The 22,126-nt window shown below is 41.1% G+C and overlaps 1 protein-coding gene across 1 annotated transcript in view; it reads left to right on the top strand.

The window, feature by feature from the left end:
- The first annotated feature begins 4,071 nt into the window (after positions 1-4,071).
- The window catches only part of CFAP43 (cilia and flagella associated protein 43), a 102,414-nt gene continuing 84,359 nt past the window's right edge, over positions 4,072-22,126 (top strand). Inside the window, exons 1-4 of the mRNA XM_061163155.1 lie at positions 4,072-4,206; positions 5,718-5,971; positions 15,368-15,464; positions 21,480-21,647. Coding sequence (XP_061019138.1) covers positions 4,142-4,206; positions 5,718-5,971; positions 15,368-15,464; positions 21,480-21,647 — 584 coding nt within the window. The 5' untranslated portion in view covers positions 4,072-4,141. The remainder of the gene's footprint in view (positions 4,207-5,717; positions 5,972-15,367; positions 15,465-21,479; positions 21,648-22,126) is intronic.

The raw sequence follows: 22,126 nt of genomic DNA, 5'->3' as shown, positions 1-22,126 counted from the left end.
GACCCAGCGCGCAGGCCGGATTCCCCACCCTCTTCAAGAAGGAAGGCCCGGCTACGGCAGCCTGGGCGCCTGGAGGGAGATCACAGCCAACATTCCCACTGCAGGCGCCTTTGCAGTGCATGTGAAAACTGGAGTCTTAAACTCACCCTCCCTGAGTCTGTTTCTTCTGCAATATGGTTGTTGGAAGGACTCAATTTTTACTAAGTTCTTAATACATAGTAGGAGCTCAATAAATTGAGGTTTATTATCATGACTACTGTAAAACGGATCAATTACAGGAAAATAAGTAGAAATAATTAGAAAATAAGTAGAAAATAATTACTCTCTGTTGCAACTGCTTACCTTTACTGTAAAAACTTTCATTATTTACATCTTTCTATCCAGAGAAGTGATGCTCACTTTTTGCTTTCTCAATTTTCTTGTACATATTGCTTTTCACAGAAAGCAAATGTCTGTCTGATACACAGAAGGTCGTTGATATGTTTACTTAATAAATGGAGTAATTTCCAATATGCTGTATAATCTTTTTCCATGTTTAAAGATCCTAGAAAACCTACTTCATGGGTGAACATTTTAGCAAGATGAGAAAAGTCATCTTTCAGATATCACAGAGCTTGGCTACAACCCAAGAAAAGCTGAGAAGCTGGAAGTGAGATGAATTCTTCGTGGAAAATAAATGTCCTTTGTTGTTGTTTTGTTTTCCTGTGGATGGTCCTGGACAGGTTTTGGGTTTTAGAGCTCAATAAACTCGAATAGACCATTGCTCTTTTGGCCTTTAAGACAAGCTGAGATCTACAAAGGGATAAAACCTCAAGCTGAGGATTAGGCTTAACCTGTCCAGGACTGGTCTAGTGATGATGGGATGGAGATTTGCAAGGAAAGAAAGTTGAGAGAGGTAAAGTGGGTTTAGGAGGATTGCACGCTTCCTAAAAATAGTGAAAGACACTGATTATCATCTTTGGAAGCTCAGGGCTGCTCCTTGCATCCCTGATTAGATAAAAAAAAGTTGTGGGTGTTAGATTTTATTTCTAATATCAAAAATCATTCACAGTGAGAACTCACCTGTTTTCCTCAATTGTCCCTCCAAGTCCATTTTCTGGGATAGTCTGTCTTTCACCTTCCAAACTAAGAAAGAAAGAGCACTCCTCTTCCTGTAATCTGCACGATGTAGAGGTCAGGGCATCTCCACCTGAATACCAGCCACAGATATTCCCCAGAAACCCAGTTAGAAACCTCCATTTTCATCTAAAACCCAGTCAGATTGCAGAGAGTAAGACATGCTTTTCCACTGCCTTTTCAGTTTGATTTTGTTCAGTTTCTCCTTTGCTCTAGCACAGAGCAAGTTCAGCTTCCCAAGTCATGGCTGATTCCAGCCTAGATCAGTATCCCTTTCCTAGAGTTCACACTTCTTGCTCACCTTCTATCATCTACCTACCATTTTCTCTGGGAGCAGTAGCAAGATTTGCCTCCTCACCTTCTTTTCTAGTGATGGCTTTAAAATGCTCAAGTTGTAGTTAAAAGAATATTGTGTTTTTTGGGGGTGGGGTGGGGGTGCAGGGAGGGCTTGATGGAAACACAAATAAGTCAACTAGTGAGGGAGTGGCAACAGAAACTACCCAGAGCTTAAGAAGTACTTGAGAAGAAAGTTTGACTGTTGTCCAAGCCACTTCTCTCTGTGACTCAGCAATGTGGGATTTTGTCAGCCAGCCAGTACAGACCCTTAACACCAAGCACCACCTGTGTATGGCACTCACATTTCAGCAAAGAAATTCTTCGGGTCAGAAATACATAGCTCCACTTCTTCACCCCATGTCAGCAAAGTGCATCACCATCCCTGATTGTAATAATCAGACACCCAGGAGCATCCTGGATTCTTCCTTCTCCCTTACCCCTCTTTATCAATCCATCACCAAAGCTCACAGTTGTTGCTGCTTTTTTTAAAAATATTTATTTATTTGTTTGGCTGTTCCAGGTCTCAGTTGCAACATGCGGGATCATTGATCTTCACTGTGGCATGTGGGATCTTTAGTTGTGGCTTACAAACTCTTCGATGCAGCATGTGGGGTTTAGTTCCCTGACTAGGGATCAAACCCAGGCCCCCTGCACTAGGAACACAGAGTCTTCTTCACTGGACCACCAGGGAAGTCCTGATATAGGTGTTTACCTTTAACATATTTTTAACACATTGCCTCATCAGTGGCTTTCAACTGGGGGCAATTTTGCGCACCCCCCCCCCCCCAAAAAGGAACATTTGACAATATCCACAGACATTTTTAAAAGTTATCTTACTTATTTTCAGCTGTGCTGGATCTTTGTTGCTGTGCAGGCTTTTCTCTAGTTGCAACAAGTGGGGGCTGCTCTCTAGTTTCAGTACCCAGGCTTCTCATTGCGGTGGCTTCTGTTGTAGAGCTCGTGCTCCAAGGTGCTGAGGCTTCAGTAATTGCCACACATGGGCTCAGTAGTTGCTGCTCCCTTGCTTAGTTGCTCTGAAGCATGTGGGATCTTCCCTGATACGGGATCAAACCCATTTCTCTTGCATTGGCAGGCGAATTCTTTACCATTGAGTCACCTGGGAAGTCCCCATAGACGTTTTTGATTATCACAACAGTGGAGGTGCTACTAACACGGATGCCGCTAAACATCCTGCATGAGACTTACCCCCATATCCAGTCCCAGGTGCCAGTGGTGCTCAGCTTGACAACCTGGCTTTGCTTCCCTCGTTAGAATCATGAAATCAATCCTAACAGATCTTCCTATTTCTATTCTCCCCACTCTCCTACCCAATTGATAATCCTCCAGCCAGAATGATCTTTTATAAACATAAATCTTATCTTGTCATTCCTCTATTTAAACCTGTTTAATGTCTTTCCCTGGCTCTTGGGATAAAGACCAGAATTCACAACTTGGCCTTTACCTGGCCCTTGCTCCTTCTCCAGCCTTCAGTGTTTTCTACTGACCTTCCTCTATTTCAATAACACTGACTTTCCAGTTCTTACCATCTGTTGTCCTGCCTTGATACTTAAAAAAAAAAAAAAATACTGTCCTCTGTTCCTTCTCCATCCCCTGCCCCTCAGCAATCACTCTTTATCCTTTAAATCTCAGTGAAAACAGCATATGCACACAGCAATCAGCTCTGTCACTGCCCATCCAACCAGGAGAGAATTACACCATAAGCCCTCATAATATCGTTTCCCGTTTCTTAACTCAATCGACCATTCTACCTTTATGTAATGAAACGGATGTCTATTCCTCACTCGCTGGGCCCCACCAAGAAGGAAGTTCTTCTAAGTTCCACAAAGAAAGGAACTGTATCTGGTTTGCTCACTATTTTGTTCCAAGGGACTAGCACAATGCACAGTAATACTCAGTGAATATTAATATTTGCGAATGAAATGAAGACGAGAAGGTGACAAGATGAGAAGAAGAGACATAAAGAAGGGAAGAAAGAGGACCAGAAGGGAGGGAGGGAGTGCAGAAGTAATGGGGGGCGGAGGGTGGCGGGGAGGGCAAGAGAGGGAAGGGAGGAAGCAAGGACAAACTGCGGATCTTTTGATCCGTTACTTCCAGAAGCTGTATGCCTCCTTGAAATAGTGGAGGGTATATTAGAGTATGTAATTAGTAATCAAAGGCTTGAAGCTCTAGTTTTAGACTCGATCTGGCTTTAAGTCCCTCTCAGTTTTGTAGTCTTGGGCAATTACTTCTTTTACCCTGCTTTCCTTTTCTACAAAATGGGTCTGATAGAGGATTTGAATATTAAACGAAATAATATCTGAACCTCCCTTGGAACAACGTCTGGCACGGTCAGCACTCAATATTAAAGCCTGCTATTGCTATTTATTATTTGTGTAATTACTTGTCCGAGGCTGGATCACTCCAGCACCCATCCTGGGGTCAGCCCCTCGTTTCGTCCTCCGCTCTTCCATTGGATGAGATAGCTCGGCGCTCCCACCAATCCGCTTGGCTCAAGAGAGAGCAGCTGAAAGGGCAGAGCCAATGGGCGCAGGAGTTACGGTATCCCGGATACGGTGTAAACAGTGGCGGCTCTGCCAGCCCAGCAGCCAGGGACCTCAGTGTAACCGTTGCAGACCCTGGCCTGGGTCAGGTGTTGGCTGCCCCTGGCCGCCTGAGAAATATCTGGGCCATGGCACAAGGCCGGGAACGAGATGAAGTCCACAACGTCGCCCTCGGCCCGTCCCTGTCCGTGAGGTGCGGCGTCCCTGCGACTGACTCCTCTCGCGGAAATTCTTCCCTCAGAACTACAACCCTACCCTTTGCTTCCTCTTGTCCTGTAGACCTGCCGTCCCACAAATTCGACCTCTTCTTCAGCCACCAAGTCTGCCTTCCTGCAGACTTCCTTTCTCTGTGACTTCGCTCTCCTCATTTCCTTATTCAATGACAACAGTTCCATCTCTTTCTCCTCCTCCCTGCCCGCCCCCCCCCGAACTCACCCTCCACCCCCCACCCCGCCGCTGTCTTACCCACCACTGCTCTCCTACACTCTTCATTTCTGCCTCCTCTTTCTGGCTATTACCTTCAATAATCTTTTCCTTTCTTGTATGTTCCCCACCGCCCACACCCATCCCAGTGACAGCCCTCTTTCCATCCTAATGGTCTTTGGTGATTTTCTCCGTACTTAGGGCCATCAGTCCTTTCCTTCTCTCTCCTATCCACCGACTCTGGATTTGTTTGCATTTGTAGTGGCCTTTGAAAAACATAAGACGCTGCGCAGGTGTAAATTGGTATTGCTTTCCTTCCACATTCTAGAGTGTTACTTGCACTGTGTTCCACACAGCCTCCTTCACCGGTCCTGGCTGTACTCCCTATTCCCTTGAAGTTTCTCTCTGAACCAGTGTCCTGCTCTGGTCCTCTCCATCATCTTTAAGCTTATCTTTAACATTTAAATAGAGGTAGGCTCACCCCTCATCTCAGACTCTCATCTTTGTCTTCTTCCTCTAGCTTAACATTCACCACACACTCCTTACTTAAAAATATATTACTTTTGTGTTCTAACCTTTTCATTCATGTCTACTTACTTCTTTTACTTTGTGCATTTATCTCTAGTTTTAGATCTAAAATATAGCTGCACACACTCCACCTTAGTAAAGAAGCAATTTTCCTATTTGGGTCAGAACCACTAAGCAGGCTCTCTGTCTCTTTTTAACTTTTCATTTTATATTGGAATATAGCTAATCAACAACCTTGTGGTAGTTTCAGGTGGATCCAGGCTATCTTATTTAAAGCTTTTTTAAAAGTTTATTTTTTAAATCAAAACTAGTTTTAAAGGTAAGGCCTCAAGGATGCACCTGTTTTCTATTAGAATCAAGCTCTTTTTGCTCTCTCTTGTTTTTACTTTTTCTTTTCCATGCTTACAAGACCACAGAAATCCTTCTGAGATTTTCTCAGAAGGAAGGTTTTCTTTGAGGTTTGAACAGAGGTTGTGCTTCACTAGAAAAGTCTCTGAAGAAGATTCTCAAGGCCTGTGGAACTTTAGGTCTACACTTAAGTTTCTTTAGTGTCTGAACTGGAACTGGTCTCACAGCAGCCTTGTGTGTTCTTTTATCTGAGAGGTGGTTTGGGGCAGAAAGGGGGTGAGAAGAGAATAGATGAGTTTCAAAAATGTTCATGATCTATTGTTTGCTTTGTTTAAAACAGAAAGAAAGAAAAAGTATTTGAAATGTATTCTATTCTACTGATGTGACATATTTTTTTCCCCGAAGATGGGTACAAGGATTCCCCAAGCAGAATGTTCATTTTGTCAACGACAGCACCATTTGCTACCCTTCTGGGAATTTCGTAATATTTATCAATATTGAAACCAAGAAAAGAACTGTACTCCAGTGTATGAATGGAATTGTGGGCGTCGTGGCAACTAACATTCCTTATGAAGTTGTGGCTTTTTCTGATCGACGGCTAAGACCACTCATATACATATATAACTTTCCTGGATTAACCAGAAGGACCAAATTAAAAGGTATCTTACAAGACCTTTCCTCTGACATGACTGAAAGATTTTGTTTTAAGATGTGACCAGATCTAGCTCTTATACATGAAGGCTTTCTTTCTTTTTTTCTTTTTGAAAGATTGTTTTTTCCGTTTTGGTGTTGTGGTTTTTGTTTTGTTTTGTTTTGTTTTTGCAATACACATTTATAAGGAAGGAAACAGGGTGATCACTGAGAATTTAATTAAGTAGGCTAGAGCCTTGCTACTCAATATGTGTTCTCCTTACAATCAACATTCCATTACCTAGGATGCTTGTTGTAAATGCAGAAACTCTGCTGTCATCCAATACCTACTGAATTGTAATCTACATTTTAACCAGATTCCATAGGTGATTCATATGTACATTAAACTTGAAAGGCACTGGATTAGAATACTCTATTAGAACAGTAAATGCTGTTTGTAAACCTTTTTCAGAACAATGTTTTCTTTCCTTATGATTTATTGAAAATCTAACTGAGTGGATATCATATAACTTCTAAAGGATAAGTCTCTGAGCCTCAATTTCCTTATGCATGAAATGAAGATAATGGTATCTACTGTTAACAAATGAAATTATATATAACATATATAATTGCGTAATATATAACCTATGTGAAAAAATATATATATAATGTGTGTATATATATGTATATATAATATATATATATCACATGTTGCTTAGTCGTGTCTGACTCTTGCGACCCCATGGACAGTACACTAGGCTCCTCTGTCCATGGAATTTCTCAGGCAAGAATACTGGGGTGGGTTGCCGCTTCCTTCTCCGTATGTCATATATACAATGTCAGTCAATGTTTCCTACCATTTAAGTTATTATTAACTCATTCATAGACACAACTGTCCCAGACTGACCTACTGCACATCTGCTGAAGCCCCCATGTAACCATTCCCTCATGTAGCACATCTTGGGCAGAAAGCTCAGCAGGGCTTGAGGCTGTAGCATCTTAGTTCTGTAACTTTTGGTGAAAGAAGTGTTTGGATCATGCCAAGAAATTTATCATTTAATATTTTATTTGTGGGAAATCTGTGTTCTCAACAGAGTAAAACAACATTTAAAACATAACCCTGACTCATGCACTGGGGACTATCTACAGGCATATCTTGTTCTATTATGCTTTGCTTTATTGTGCTTTATGGATAGTGTATTTTTTTAAAGATTGAAGGTTCGTTGCAGCCCTGCATTGAGCCAGTCTACTGGCACCATTTTTACAATAAGTATTTGCTCACTTCATGTCTCTATGTCACATTTTAGTAGTTATTACAATTTTTCAAGCTTTCTCATTATTATGATATTTGTTATAGTGATCAGTGACCTATTCAATAGAATACAGTTACTATTGTATTTCTTTTGGGGTGCCACAATCTACACCCATATAAGATGGCAGACTTAATCTCTAATCTTTTGTTATGTTCTGACTGTTCCACTAAACAACCATTCCCCTGTCTCTCTCCCTCCTCAGGCCTCTCTATTTCTTGAGACACAGCAATATTGAAATTAAGCCTGTTAATAACCTTATAATATTGAAATTAGGCCATTAATAACTTCCCTGGTAGCTCAGTGGTAAAGAATCTGTTTGCAATGCAGGAGGCACTGGAGATGTGGGTAGATCCCTGGGAAGGGAAGATCCACTGAAGGAGGAAATGGCAACCCACTCCAGTATTCTTGCCTGGAGAATCCCATGGACAGAGGAGTCTGGCAGGCTACAGTCCATAGTGTCTCAAAGAGTCGAACGCGACTGAAATGACTGAGCATGTAGCACAATAACCCTACAGTGGCCTCTAAGTGTTCAAGTGAAAGGAAGAGCCACACATCTCTCCCTTTAAATCAAAAGCTAGAAATAATTAAGCTCAGTGAAGAAGACATGTCAAAAGCCAAGAGGGGTCAAAAGCTAGGCCTCTTGCACCAAATAGTTAACTAAGTTGTGAATGCAAAGGAAAAGTTCTTAAAGGAAATTCAAAGTGCTGCTCCAGTGAACACAGATATAAGAAAGCAAAATAGCATCATTGCTGATATGGAAAAAGTTTTAATGATGTGTATGATCAAATATCCTTAAATTCCCTTAAGCCAAAACCTATTGAAAAGCCAGGCCCTAACTCTTCAGTTCTATGAAGACTGAGAGAGCTGAGGAAGCTGCAGAAGAAAGATTCAAAGCTATCAGTCATTGGTTCATGAGGTTTAAAGAAAGACGTCATCTCCATAATATAGAAGTGTAAGGTGAAGCAACAGTGCTGATGTAGAAGCTGTAGGAAGTCATTCAAAAGATCTTGCTAAGATAATTAATAAAGGTGGCTAGACTATGGAACAGATTTTCAGTGTATTTAGATGAATCAGCTTTGTACTGGAAGAAGATGCCTTCTAGGACTTTAATACAGAGAGAAGAGGTCAGTTCAGTTCAGTTCAGTCGCTCAGTCATGTCTGACTCTTTGTGACCCCATGAACTGCAGCATGCCAGGTCTCCCTGTCCATCACCAACTCCCGGAGTCCACCCAAACCCATGTCCATTGAGTCAGTGATGCCATCCAACCATCTCATCCTCTGCTGTCCCCTTCTCCTCCTGCCCTCAATCTTTCCCAGCATCAGGGTCTTTCAAATGAGTCAGCTCTTCGCATCAGGTGTCCAAGCATTGGAGTTTCAGCTTCAACATGAGTCCTTCCAATGAACACCAGGACTGATCTCCTTGCAGTCCAAGGGACTCTCAAGAGTCTTCTCCAACACCACAGTTCAAAAGCATCAATTCTTTGGTGCTCAGCTTTCTTCACAGTCCAACTCTCACATCCATACATGACTACTGGAAAAACTATAGCCTTGACCAGACAGACCTTTATTGACAAAGTAATGTCTCTGTTTTTTAATATGCTGTCCAGGTTGGTCATAACTTTCCTTCCAAGGAGTAAGCGTCTTTTAATTTCATGGCTTCAATCACCATCTGCAGTGATTTTGGAGCCCCGAAAAATAAGTCAGCCACTGTTTCCCCATCCATTTGCCATGAAGTGATGGGACCGGATGCCATGATCTTAGTTTTCTGAATGTTAAGCTTTAAGCCAACTTTTTCACTCTCCTTTTTCACTTTCATCAAGAGGTTCTTTAGTTCTTCACTTTCTGCCATAAGGGTGATGTCATCTGCATATCTGAGGTTATTGATATTTCTCCCAGCAATCGTGATTCCAGCTTGTGCTTCTTCCAGCCCAGTGTTTCTCATGATGTACTCTGCATATAAGATAAATAAGCAGGGTGACAATATACAGCCTTGACATACTCCTTTTCCTATTTGGAACCAGTCTGTTGGTCCATGTCCAGTTCTAACTGTTGCTTCCCGACCTGCATACAGATTTCTCAAGAGGCAGGTCAGGTGGTCTGGTATTCCCATCTCTTTCAGAATTTTCCACAGTTTATTGTGCTCCACACTGTCAAAGGCTTTGGCATAGTCAATAAAGCAGAAATAGATGTTTTTCTGGAACTCTCTTGCTTTTTCAATGATCCAGCAGATGTTGGCAATTTGATCTCTGGTTCCTCTGCCTTTTCTTAGACCAGCTTGAACATCTGGAAGTTCATGGTTCACATATTGCTGAAGCCTGGCTTGGAGAATTTTAAGCATTGCTTTACAAGCGTGTGCTGCTGCTGCTGCTAGGTCACTTCAGTCGTATCTGGCTCTGTGAGACCCCATAGACGGCAGCCCACCAGGCGATGAGTGCAATTGTGTGGTAGTTTGAGCATCTTTGGCATTGCCTTTCTTTGGGATTGGAATGAAAACTGACCTTTCCCAGTCCTGTGGCCACTACTGAGTTTTCCAAATTTGCTGGCATATTGAGTGCTGCACATTCACAGCATCATCTCTCAGGTTTGAAATAGCTCAACTGGAATTCCATCACCTCCACTAGCTTTGTTTGCATGATGCTTCCTAAGGCCCACTTGACTTCACATTCCAGAATGTCTGGCTCTAGGTGAGTGATCACACCATCGTGATTATCTGGGTCATGAAGATCTTTTTTTTACAATTCTTCTGTGTATTCTTGCCACCTCTTCTTAATATCTTCTGCTTCTGTTAGGTCCCTACCATTTCTGTCTTTTATCGAGCCCATCTTTGCATGAAGTGTTCCCTTGGTATCTCTAATTTTCTTGAAGATATCTGAGAGAGGGCATCAGAGGGCAGACAGACTGAAACCACAATCACAGACAACTAGCCATTCTGATCACATGGACCACAGCCTTGTCTAACTCAATGAAACTAAGCCATGCCGTGTGGGGCCACCCAAGATGGACAGGTCATGGTGGAGAGGTCTGACAGAATGTGGTACACTGGAGAAGGGAATGGCAAACCACTTCAGTATTCCTGCCTTGAGAACCCCATGAACAGTATGAAAAGGCAAAAAGAGAGGACACTGAAAGATGATCTCTCCAGGTCAGTAGGTGCCCAACATTGCTACTGGAGATCAGTGGAAAAATAACTCCAGAAAGAATGAAGGGATGGAGCCAAAGCAAAAACAATACCCAGTTGTGGATGGGACTGGTGATAGAAGTAAGGTTTGATGCTGTAAAGAGCAATATTGCATAGGAACCTGTAATGTTAGGTCCATGAATCAAAGCAAACTGGAAGTGGTCAAACAGGAGATGACAAGAGTGAACATCAACATTCTAGGAATCAGAAAACTAAGATGGACTGAAATGGGTGAATTTAACTCAGATGACCATTATATCTACTACTGTGGGCAGGAATCGCTTAGAAGAAATGGAGTAGCCATCATAGTCAACAAAAGAGTCCGAAATGCAGTACTTGGATGCAATCTCAAAAACGACAGAATGATCTCTGTTTGTTTCCAAGGCAAACAGTTCAGTATCACGTCTTCAATATCACTTCAATCCAAGTCTATGCCCCAACCAGTAACACTGAAGAAGCTGAAGTTGAACAGTTCTATGAAGACCTACAAGACCTTCTAGAACTAACACCCAAAAAAGATGTCCTTTTCATTATAGGGGACTGGAATGCAAAAGTAGGAAGTCAATAAACACTTGGAGTAACAGGCAAATTTGGCCTTGGAGTACGAATGGAAGCAGGGCAAAGGCTAATAGAGTTTTGCCAAGAGAACACATTGGTCATAGCATACACCCTCTTCCAACAACACAAGAGAAGACTCTACACATGGACATCACCAGATGGTCGACACCGAAATCAGATTGATTATATTCTTTGCAGCCAAAGATGGAGAAACTCTATACAGTCAGCAAAAACAAGACCCAGAGCTGACTGCAGCTCAGATCATGAACTCCTTATTGCCAAATTCAGACTGAAATTGAAGAAAGTGGAGAAAACCACTAGGCCATTCAGGTATGACCTAAATCAAATCCCTTATGACTATACAGTGGAAGTGAGAAATAGATTTAAGGGATTAGATCTGATAGAATGCCTGATGAACTGTGGATGGAGGTTCATGACATTGTACAGGAGACAGGAATCAAGACCATCCCCAAGAAAAAGAAATGCAAAAAAAGCAAAATGGCTGTTTGAGGAGGCCTTATAAATAGCTGTGAAAAGAAGGGAAGTGAAAAGCAAAGGAGAAAAAGAAAGATATACCCATTTGAATGCAGAGTTCCAAAGAATAGCAAGGAGAGATAAGAAAGCCTTCCTCAGTGATCAATGCAAAGAAATGGAGGAAGAGATCAGTACCTGGTTTCAAAGCTTCAAAGGCAGGCTGACTCATGTTAAGGATAAATGCAGCTTGTGACTTGAAGTTGAAGCCAATGCTCATTTACCATTTTGAAAATCCTAGAGCTCTTAAAAGTTATGACAAATCTACTGTGTGTACTCTACAAATCCTATTGCCTCTACTCTACACATCCTGGATGAGAGCATATCTATTTACAGCATGTTCTACTAAATATTTTAATATTCAGTAAAATATTTAATGTTTAATAATTTAATATTTCACTATCGAGACCTACTGCTCAGAAAAGAAATTCCTTTCAAAATATTACTGCTCATCGACAGTGCACCTGGTCACCCAAGAGTTCTGATGAAGATGTACAATGAGATTAATGTTGTTTTCATGCCTGATAACACATCCCTTCTGCAGCCTGTGGATCAAGGAGTAACTTCTCCTGTCAAGTCCTATTGTTCAAGAAATATATTTTGTAAGACTGTAGGTGCCATAGGTAGTGACTCCTTTAATAGGTCTGGGCAAAGTATTAATAGATTGAAAACCTCTAGAAAAGATTCACCATTCTAGATGCAATTAAGAACATTTGGAATTCATTGAAAGAGGTCAAAATATCAATACTAATAGGAGTTTGAAAGGAGTGGATTCCAGCCCTGATGAATGACTGAGTGGTTCAAGACTTTAGTGGAGGAATTCATTGCAGATGTGGTGGAAATAGCAAGAGAACTAGAATGAGAAGTGGAGCCTGAAGGTGTGACTGAATGCTGCACTCTCATTGTAAAAATTAAACAAATGAGGAGTTTCTTTTTATGGCTGAGCTAAGAAAGTAGCTTATTGAGTTGGAATCTATTTCTGGTGACAATGCTATGAGGTTGTTGAAATGACAAGAAAGGGCTTAGAATATTACATAAGCTTGGTTAATTAAGTGATAATAGAGTTTGAGAATACTGACTTCAGTTTTCAAAGGAGTTCTACACTGGGTAAAATGCTATCAAACAGCATTGCATGCTACAGAGATATCATTCATGAAAGGAAGAGACTTTGACGTGGCAAACTTCATTGTTGTCTTACTCTGATTGCCACAGCCACCCAGCCTTCAGCAATCACTTCCCCAATCAGTCAGCAGCCATCAACATCAAGGCAAGTCCCTCCACCAGCAAAAAGATTGTTGTTTACTAAAGGCTCAAATGATGCTTAGCTTCTTTTGGTAATCTCTTCTCCAGGGGATCTTCCCAACCCAGAGATTGAACCCAGATCTCCCACATTGCAGGCAGATTCTTTACAGTCTAAGTCACCAGAGAAGTCCAAGAATACTGGAGTAGGTAACTTATACCTTCTCCAGCAGATCTTCCCAACCCAGGAATCGAACCGGAGTCTCCTGAATTGCAGGTAGATTCTTTACCAGCTGAGCTACCAGGGAAGCCCCATCTTTTGGTAATAGAATATTTTAAAATTAAGAAAGGTACATTTTTAAAACAATTCTATTGCACACATACTAGACTACATATAAATATAACTTTTACATGTACTGGGAAACCAAAAAAATTGTGTGACTTTCTCTATGCAATATTTGCTTTATTGCACTGGTCTGAAGCCAAACCCATAATCTCCGAAGTATGCTAGTACATGAATGTAACTACCCTTCTTTAAAATTTCCCCAAGCTTTATTACTTGGCTGTTGCCCTGTTCAAGCAATGAAAGTTAATTCAAACCAATAGCCAGCATTCATGTTAAATAATGAAACTCTAAAAGCATTTACAATTAAGTTAGGACTAAGTCACTGAGGATACCTGTTGTTACCACTAATATTAAAACCAACTTGGAGTTTCCAGCCAATGCAACAAATTTGAAACTGAAAAATTATACCTATGGAAAAGGAGTTAATAGATAATAGTGTACTAAGACTAATGAAATAATGCTCAGTAAGATGCTGATTTCAAGATAAATATCAATGCAATTGGAAGATTTAAACACTTAGAAATGCTTCAAGGAAGAAATGTGACTGACCTCAATGAAGAAAAACATAAAAATCACTGTTGTAAAATATTTAAACATAAAGAGGCATATTCCTGCATGAAAATTATAGTTATTATATTTCTCATATTCTTCACAGAATGTAAATCATAGGTTTATCATGTTTTAGAGAGCCAGAAGTACTTAAATAAATGTTCTTCCAGAACAAAAAGTAGAGAATGAGAATAATTTGAAAGAGCTTGATGTCTAGGCCAAGGGCCCTCTTAGCATAATGGTGCTGTAGACAGGTAGATTGTGGTGTTGGTGTAGGGATCACTCCATCAGTGGAAGAGTTGAAGGCTGGGGACAGGCTCTAGGATCTATAAAGCTAAGTATATGATGAAGATGCTCCCAGACATGCACACACACATACACACACACACACACACAATAGATGATCTGGATTATTCAATGATGGTGTTAAGAAAACTTATTAGAACAAAAGTATCAAGTTAGGTACTCATTGTTATCATTCTGTACACCAAAACTTATATCAAACAAAAATAAGAGCTCACTATAAACAACAAACCTATCGAAAAGTAGAATATATGTGGTGGAAAACTGAAATAATTTGAGGACAGAAAAGAACTTTTTACATAAAGGATACAACTTAAAATAGACATATTTTTGATTACATACAAATTTAAAACTTGTGAACATCTAAAATACCATAAAAATTAAAAAGCAAATAATAAACTGAGGAAAATATTTGAACAAATATGACCAAGTATTTTCAGAACATTTATGAAACGATAAGGAAAAAAGACAGATATTCTGAAAGAGCAGTGGAAACAGAACTTGTCCAAACCACAAGACTATCAATGTCCAAAAGCATAGTCTTCCATCTCAATATTCATTTTATTTATTTTTCAACATTCATTTAAAAGAGGTTCTTAAACTGAGATGAAGTTTTTCTGCTCATCAAGGTCACAGTTTTTTTAAAGCTTACAATTGCTAGGCAGAATGTTAAATTGATAACATTTTTGTTATTGTTGTTGAAGGCAGAGGTAAAAAGTGATACAAAGACATGAATGTAAAGAAGACAAGCATAGAAGGCAAAGCTTGCATCTATGGAACCACACTGAGGGGCAGCAGCTAAAGGAGGGGAAACCAGAGCCTCACATATAAGGAAGGCAGAAGCAGATACTTCCCTGTATTAGCATCCTCACTATGCACATTTTAAACATGTTGCTAAGACTTTTAAAGTCATGTTTCATATATTCAGCTGCAGGTACAAATGAGAAAAAAACTTTTTAAAGTTGTTCTAAAGACTGAAAGATATTAAGCTAAGGGCCAGATATGACCTACAGGACAGAGATGTGGAAGCAAGCTAGAATTATTACAACTCTTCAAGGTTTTTCAAGTTGTTTGAATGAATAACTTTTCTAATTACCATGTTTCTTGTATTTATTCTTGGGCCATTTCAAGTCACATGGGGACGTACATGGTGCAGTGTACTCAATTTTGCACTGAAGTCACGAGGCAGCAACCTCATGGCTTAATTCACTCTAAAATCTTTTAAAAATGGATCTTAACTGTGCTCATAACTTTCTATTAATAGTGTTAGATGTCAGTTAAGACATCTCTTATTCTAGGGGCCAAAGCTTTTGAATTATGTAAAAATTATTAAGTAAGGGAAATTAAACTGTAGGACTACAGTTAATCTGTACATGATTAAATCCTTATAATGGTTTTTATATTATAGGCAACGTTCTCCTAGACTACACTTTACTTTCCTTCAGTTACTGTGGCACCTACCTGGCTAGTTACTCCTCCCTCCCAGAATTTGAACTGGCCCTCTGGTAAGTTGCAGCCTCCTGCAGAATTCTTTTCACTGGGTCACATTTTAATCTTGTCCTTCTAGATTGTATCAAAGGACATCTACATGAAAAATCTGGAACAAGGAAAAGTGAAACAAATAAAAGTCCTAATCATTGGCTTAATATAATCACCACTTTCAGGCAGCAAATTGGCAGGGCAAAAGCTAAAAGAGATTAATTACTGTCTTTCTCTTCTTATTAATGTGTTATAATATTCCTTTGTCAGGTAAAGAATACATGGATAATTACATAAAGTTTTATCGTTTCTTAAATCATATGATACCTTTGAATTATTTTATAGTTTCCACTAATGTTGAAATTAAGATGGCGCTATATTAGAGCTCAGTTTGAAGTAATTATTTTTAGGGACATTAGAACAGTTATATGTTCAGAGAGTAGAACATCATACCGCATTTTCCAGCTGTAAAGACAATACTTGTTAATAAGACACATGTCTGGTCTTTGCTGGGTCACTTCATGTGGCTACCTTCAAAGATGCACTCACTGTTCAATCCATAATATAGACTCCTTCTGGGGGAAATTTGTCTTATCAAGGTGAAATATGGAATGCTCCAATGATGATTGAGAATACCCTTTACATACCAGCTTTTCTCGGGGCTTCTGTGGTGACCCAGCTGTTAAAAAGCCACCTGCCAATGCAGGAGATGCAAGAACCTTGGATTCAGTCCCTGGGTGGGGAAGATCCCCTGGAGAAGTAAATGGCAACCCACTCCAGTATTCTTGCCTGGAAAATTCCATGGACAGAGGAGCCTGGTGGGTGTCAGTCCATGGAGTTGCAAAGAGTTAGATATCACTGAGTGCTCACACACACACACACACACACACACACACACACACACACACACACACCCCAGCATTTCTCATGGAAGAATGTAATAATCTAGATTCAGAGAACAACATTTAGTTTATGTAGAGTTACTTTAAAAAAAAATAAAATAACTTTACTAAGATATAATTGATACATAATAAACTATGTATATACACAACTTGATGACTTTTGACTTATTCATGAAACCATCACCACGATCAGGATGATGAATATATCCATCATCTCCAAAAGTTTTCCTGTGCTCCTTCAGATCCTTCCTTCAGACCCAGGTAAGCCACACATACCTGTGGCTTCCCAGGGTAAAGCATCCACCTGGCAATGCAGGGGACGCAAGAGACTCAGGGTTGATCCCTGTGTTGGGGAGATCCCCTGGAGAAGGAAACAGCAACCCACTCCAATATTCTTGCCTGGGAAATCCCATGGACAGAGAAGCCTGGTGGGCTACAGTCCCTGGGGCCTCACAGAGTCGGCCATGACTAAGTGGGCACACATACCTGTATACCATTGCTTCCCTGCCTTCACCCCTGGGGAACCAGTGGTGTATTTTCTTTTACTCTGAGTTAGTTTGTGTTTTATAGAATTGCATATACATTATATACTATTTTTTTTTCATCTGACTTCTTCCATGCTGCACAGTTATTTTTAAATTCTCCCATGCTGCTGTGTGTTTCAGTAGTTCATTCCTTTGTATTCCATGGTATATAGCACAATCTGTTTACTCACTCACCTGTTAATGATTGTTTTAGCTTGCTAGGGCTGCCATTAACAAAGTACCACACACTGAATGGTTTAACCACAAAAATTTATTGTCTCAGTTCCGGAGGGCAGAAATCTGAGATGAAGGTGTCAGAAGGATTGATTCCTGCTGAGGGCTATGACAGAGAATCTGTTCCTGATTGTGAATAACTGTCCTCGTGTTCACATGGTGTTCTCCTTGTTTGTATATCTGTCTCTTAATTTCCCCTTTTATAAGTTTACTAATCATGTTGGAGTCAGGCCACACCAAATGACTTCATTTCATTTAGGAAAGACCCTCCTTCCAAATAAGGTCACACTCTGAGATACTGAGGGTGAGGACCTTAACCTGTGAATTGTGGAAGACACAAATCAATCCATAGCAATACTTAAAAGATGAGTAAGAATGAGATTTGTGAAGAGGAGAAGGAAGAAGATTCTAAGCAGAGAAAAGGCATGCACAAAGGCCATGAGGTCAGAAAATATGGCAAATTTGAAGATTTAATTAAGAGGTCATAATGATGTAAACAAGAGACCAGCCATGAGAGGCAAGCCAAAAGGGACAGTGTGAGGCCAGTGTGTGATCAGCCTTGTAAACATGTGACCGTGGAGTTTATCATCCAAATCTGGACACTTGTGAGAATGAAAGGAGTGTGTTATTAATAATTAATGCAAAAGGATACTCATCCTCTGTATAAGGCATGCAAATTGGCACATCCTTTATCATAGAGGCAATGGGAGTCTATTAAGGACTTTTACCAGGGATGTGAAAATGACATGATCAGTCTGCATATAAAGATCTTCTGGTCGCATCAAGGAAAGAACATCAATTAGGAAGCTTTGGTGGTCCAGATGAGAGATAGTCGTGGCATGGACTGGAATAGTGAGCATAGGGATGCAGGAAAGTGGAGATATTTGGGAGGTGTTTAGGAGGCAGCACCACTGGGCTTGGTGACTGACTGAATATTGGGCATGGTGCTGAGCAAGAGGAACAGTTAGGGTTTTACCCAGAGTTGTGACTTGGGAAACTTGGGGACATGATGGTGCTTTTCAGAAAGATATAGAAGGCCTGGGTGGAGGGAGGTTGGAAGAGGTGATTGGGGAAGATGAGTTGGGACAAGCTGAGTTGAGGGTGCCTGAGATAAAGAAATGGTGATGTCTAGTTGGCAGTTGTTATATCAGTTAGGATTAAGGTTCAGTTGCTGCCGCAGAAACCCAAATCACCCCAAAGAGATGACTTAAACAAGACAGGAGTTTTTTTTCTCCCATATAGCAGTTTGGATATGAGCAGCCCGTGGTTGATCTGGTGGCTTACTGGTGTCTGGGTTCTGTCTCCCCTATTCTGTTGTTCTCACACTCCTAGGGTGTTGCCCCCATCTCTAGTCTAAAGTGGGGCACCAGCCATGTATTTTTGGGAGCCACATGGAAGGGAAAAGCATAATGGGGAGAGCACAAACCTTTATTGGACACATAGAGTGGGAACTGCACGCATCACTACCACTTAGAGCCCACTGGCCAGCTTAATCACAAGCCACGTGGAGCTACAAAGCATGCTGGGAAATATGGTCCTCACTGTGGGTGACCATGTATCTGGTTAAAAATTGGGGGATTCTGTTACTAGGAAGGAGAAATGGAGAACAGATTTTGAGAGACGCAGTTTGCCTCTATCCTAGATAGCTAGGACCAGAGCTCAGGAGAGAGTGCTGGAGGTTAACATTTGGGAGTTGTTAGATTAGTAGTCAGAGTGCTGAAAGTGAATAGAGCACCTACAGAGAAGCTTGAACAGAACCTAGAGGAACGCCAATAAGAGGGACTGAAGGGGGAAAAGGGCCTCATCGGACATTCAGAAGGAGCAGTCATGGAGCAAGGATGGACAGGGGCATGGAGGTTCCAGAACGCACCTGAGCCTGGATTCTGAAGAAAGCAGAGCTTGAGGCAGAAACTCACATGCCCCTTCTTTAGGAGAGAGTACGGTTCCAGGAAAGAGGCAAGCCAGAAAGGGGGAGGGAAGGAAGAGAGCCAATGTGAGCGCACAGTAATTCACTGGACACCACTTAGCTGCCCTGTCCCACAGGTGGTCTTTTGAGAGGCCATGTAGAATACTGTGAACACGGACAGTCCCTGGGCAGTGACACAGGGGCTGGGAAGGGGAGAGGGAGGGAGGGAGATATGCCCACCACTCCTGTTACCCCATCAATCAAAAGTCCCCTGCACAGGGTATTAACTCCACCCCACTTTCAGACTTAGTGCAACCTGAGGCTCTGGGTGTGTAGAACAGGCATGAGATGAGGTGCAAGCAAAGTGGGCCCATGAAGTTAGTTGAAGCCTATGCAGTTAGACAGCCACTGAGTCAGCTAGGCAGAACAGGTGATCCAGGGCCCAGAAACAGCATGGGGCTGACAGTTTGGGGTTTCACATAGGAGCTTTGTGACAGAGAGTCCAAGAGTCATCCTAGAAGGTAGTTGTAGTGAGCGGAGTCCAGTCCTGCAGAAGTTAAGTTAGACAGGGACTGAAAAGAGCCTGCCGGGTTTGGGATGAAGGTGGATGTCAGTGGATCTTGGAGACAGACAGATGGGAGACAGATATCTATGTCAGTGGAATGGTGGTGATGGGGTGCAGATATCCTGGGAGGAGGGGAGAACAGGAGTGACGAAGAGGACGCGGTGAGTTTAAACAACTCACTCAGGGAGGTTGGCTCCAAGGGAAGAGAGACATGGAAGTGTGAGATTAGGGGAGGGATTTTTTTAAAGATGGTACAGATGAGCTCTTCAGGGTTGACAGAGAGGAGTCAGGAGAGAGGGAGAGCCCAAAGGTGCAAAAGAGAAGGAATAATGGGTAAACTAATGTTCTTAAGAAGTCAAGATCTGTAGGGTCCAGAGCACAGGTGGTAAAACTGGCCTTAAGCAGCAGGGAGGATATGTCTTCCATTGTAACAGAAAAGTATGATACAGAACTTGGCAGGTTGTCACACTCGATCTCAGAAATTTGGAGGAATTCTTGGCTGATAACCTCTGTTTTCTTCACCGAAGTCAAGCCCATTTACTGAGAGTAAGAAGGAGCTGGAGGAGTTAGAGCCTTCAGGAAAATGGAGAATATTAAAAATCAGCCCTTTAGAGAACAGGAAAGAGAACCAACCAGAGAAACAAAGGCGGTTTGGAGGTTGTATTGAGGGGCCTCGTTGGTGGTAAACATGAATTTATAATATCACCGACATACATAGTCCTGTGATATTTGTTCTTTTGTTTCAGCAGCTCAGGTTTTCAGCCATATCCATCCAGGGTTGATGTGTTTTCCCAGGCATCTGAGGCAGAAAGTAAAAACAATCCAGGGAATCAGTGATACCAGCAAGAGATTAGTTAATGTGACGGATGGGATCTCTGTGATGGGGATGGAAGGAGGTGGAAGCAGGAGACAGCCAAGAGACAGGGTGAACTCCACACAATTTAGTTCTAGTTTGCAATTCACAACCCTGAGTGGAGTTCTGGCTCCTTGTGAGGGGACAGCTCACGTGAATTTTTCTTCTGTTTATTTTTTCTAGCAAAGGACCTTGCTCGTGATAGGCATTCAAGATATTCTCTCAAGTGGGTAAATAAATTAATCTGTACTAGTATTATGATTTTTGTTTGTTGTTAAAGGGGCAAAAACCAAATACTGCAACTGAGTATAACCCTATGGGATCTTCTGGGGACAGGTGGTAGTGGTTTAGTCCCTAAGTCATGTCTGACTCTTTGAGACCCCGTGGACTGTAGCCCGCCAGGCTGCTCTGTCCATGGGATTTCCCAGGCAAGAATACTGGAGTGGGTTGCCATTTCCTTCTCCAGGGGATCTTCCCCACCCAGGGGCTGAACCCGCAGCTCCTGCATTGGCAGGCGGATTCTTTAGTGCTGAGCCACCTGGGAAGCCTACTGTGATTTTTAAAACTCAGTAAATGATCAGCTGGCATCAGCGCATACAGGGCATCTCAACTTACAAGGAGTACTCATCTGTAGTAATAAGCGATTTAGGCACCTATGCTTTTCAGCACATGTGATGGTACTTTCCACTTTCTAGATATGAATGGGTCAAATCCAAATTTGATAAGGAGCATGAAACAGCCTTAGTAGCACATTGCTGAGTAATATTTTAAAATAACTGTCTTGCTTTTCTAGGAGGGTATACTATAATACTATAATTATAAGCATAATTATTTTAACCTTGATATTAAGATAATAGATTAATAAATTATATAATAAATCCAAACATTACGTAAGTTGTTCTCAAGTTTTGGGGATGGCCAAATATTCATTCAGGTTTGCATTCTCTCTTATGGAAAAGCCTGAATGAACTTTATGGCCAACCCAATAATTAGATATATGTTCTCAAGATATGAAATTCAAATGAATTCTTTTTCACCAAACTCAATTTTGTCTCAGGAACTGGGAATCAGGTGTCATTTTGTGCAGGAAGTCACAACCTGGTATAGATGTGAGCCAGATGACTTTTAACCCCATGAATTGGCACCAGCTGTGCTTGTCAAGTCCAAGTGCAGTAACTGTGTGGACCATCGAAAGAAGTAACCAGGAACATTATCTCAAAGCAAAGTAAGAGACTTCATTACAACATAGCAAAGTGGGGATTTTTGTTTGCATTCATGTAATGGGATTGGGTCAGTTTGGTGAATTAAATGGCTTTATACACACATCTTAAAACACCTTTTTCCATACTTTGGAGTGCTTGGTTGCATTTTGAAAGGATTCTCTTTAACTTGATTTCCCATTGAGTTTAAACATCAACCTTATTCCAACATGGTTTAATTTTCCAAAATTGCATTTACTCTTGCCATTTCAAAATATGCCTATTGTATTGAATATATATGTATTTCTAAAAGATCGTGTTATCGCATTTTGTTCCTATTACTTTGATACCCAAATGAAATCTCAAAAATAAGAACATTTTAGATATGAGAAGTGTATAGATTATATCTTCAGCCACATCGTCTATAAACAAAAGAGTTGTTGCATGTAGTGAAGTCATGGAATTGCCTATTTCAATAGGACTGGGTCAAAGAGAAGTTCAAAGA

The sequence above is a fragment of the Dama dama genome, chromosome 15, assembly GCF_033118175.1.
Source record: "Dama dama isolate Ldn47 chromosome 15, ASM3311817v1, whole genome shotgun sequence".
NCBI classification, from domain to species: domain Eukaryota; kingdom Metazoa; phylum Chordata; class Mammalia; order Artiodactyla; family Cervidae; genus Dama; species Dama dama.
Note: the sequence above shows the minus strand (reverse complement) of the source record. Positions and strands in the feature narration are given on the sequence as shown.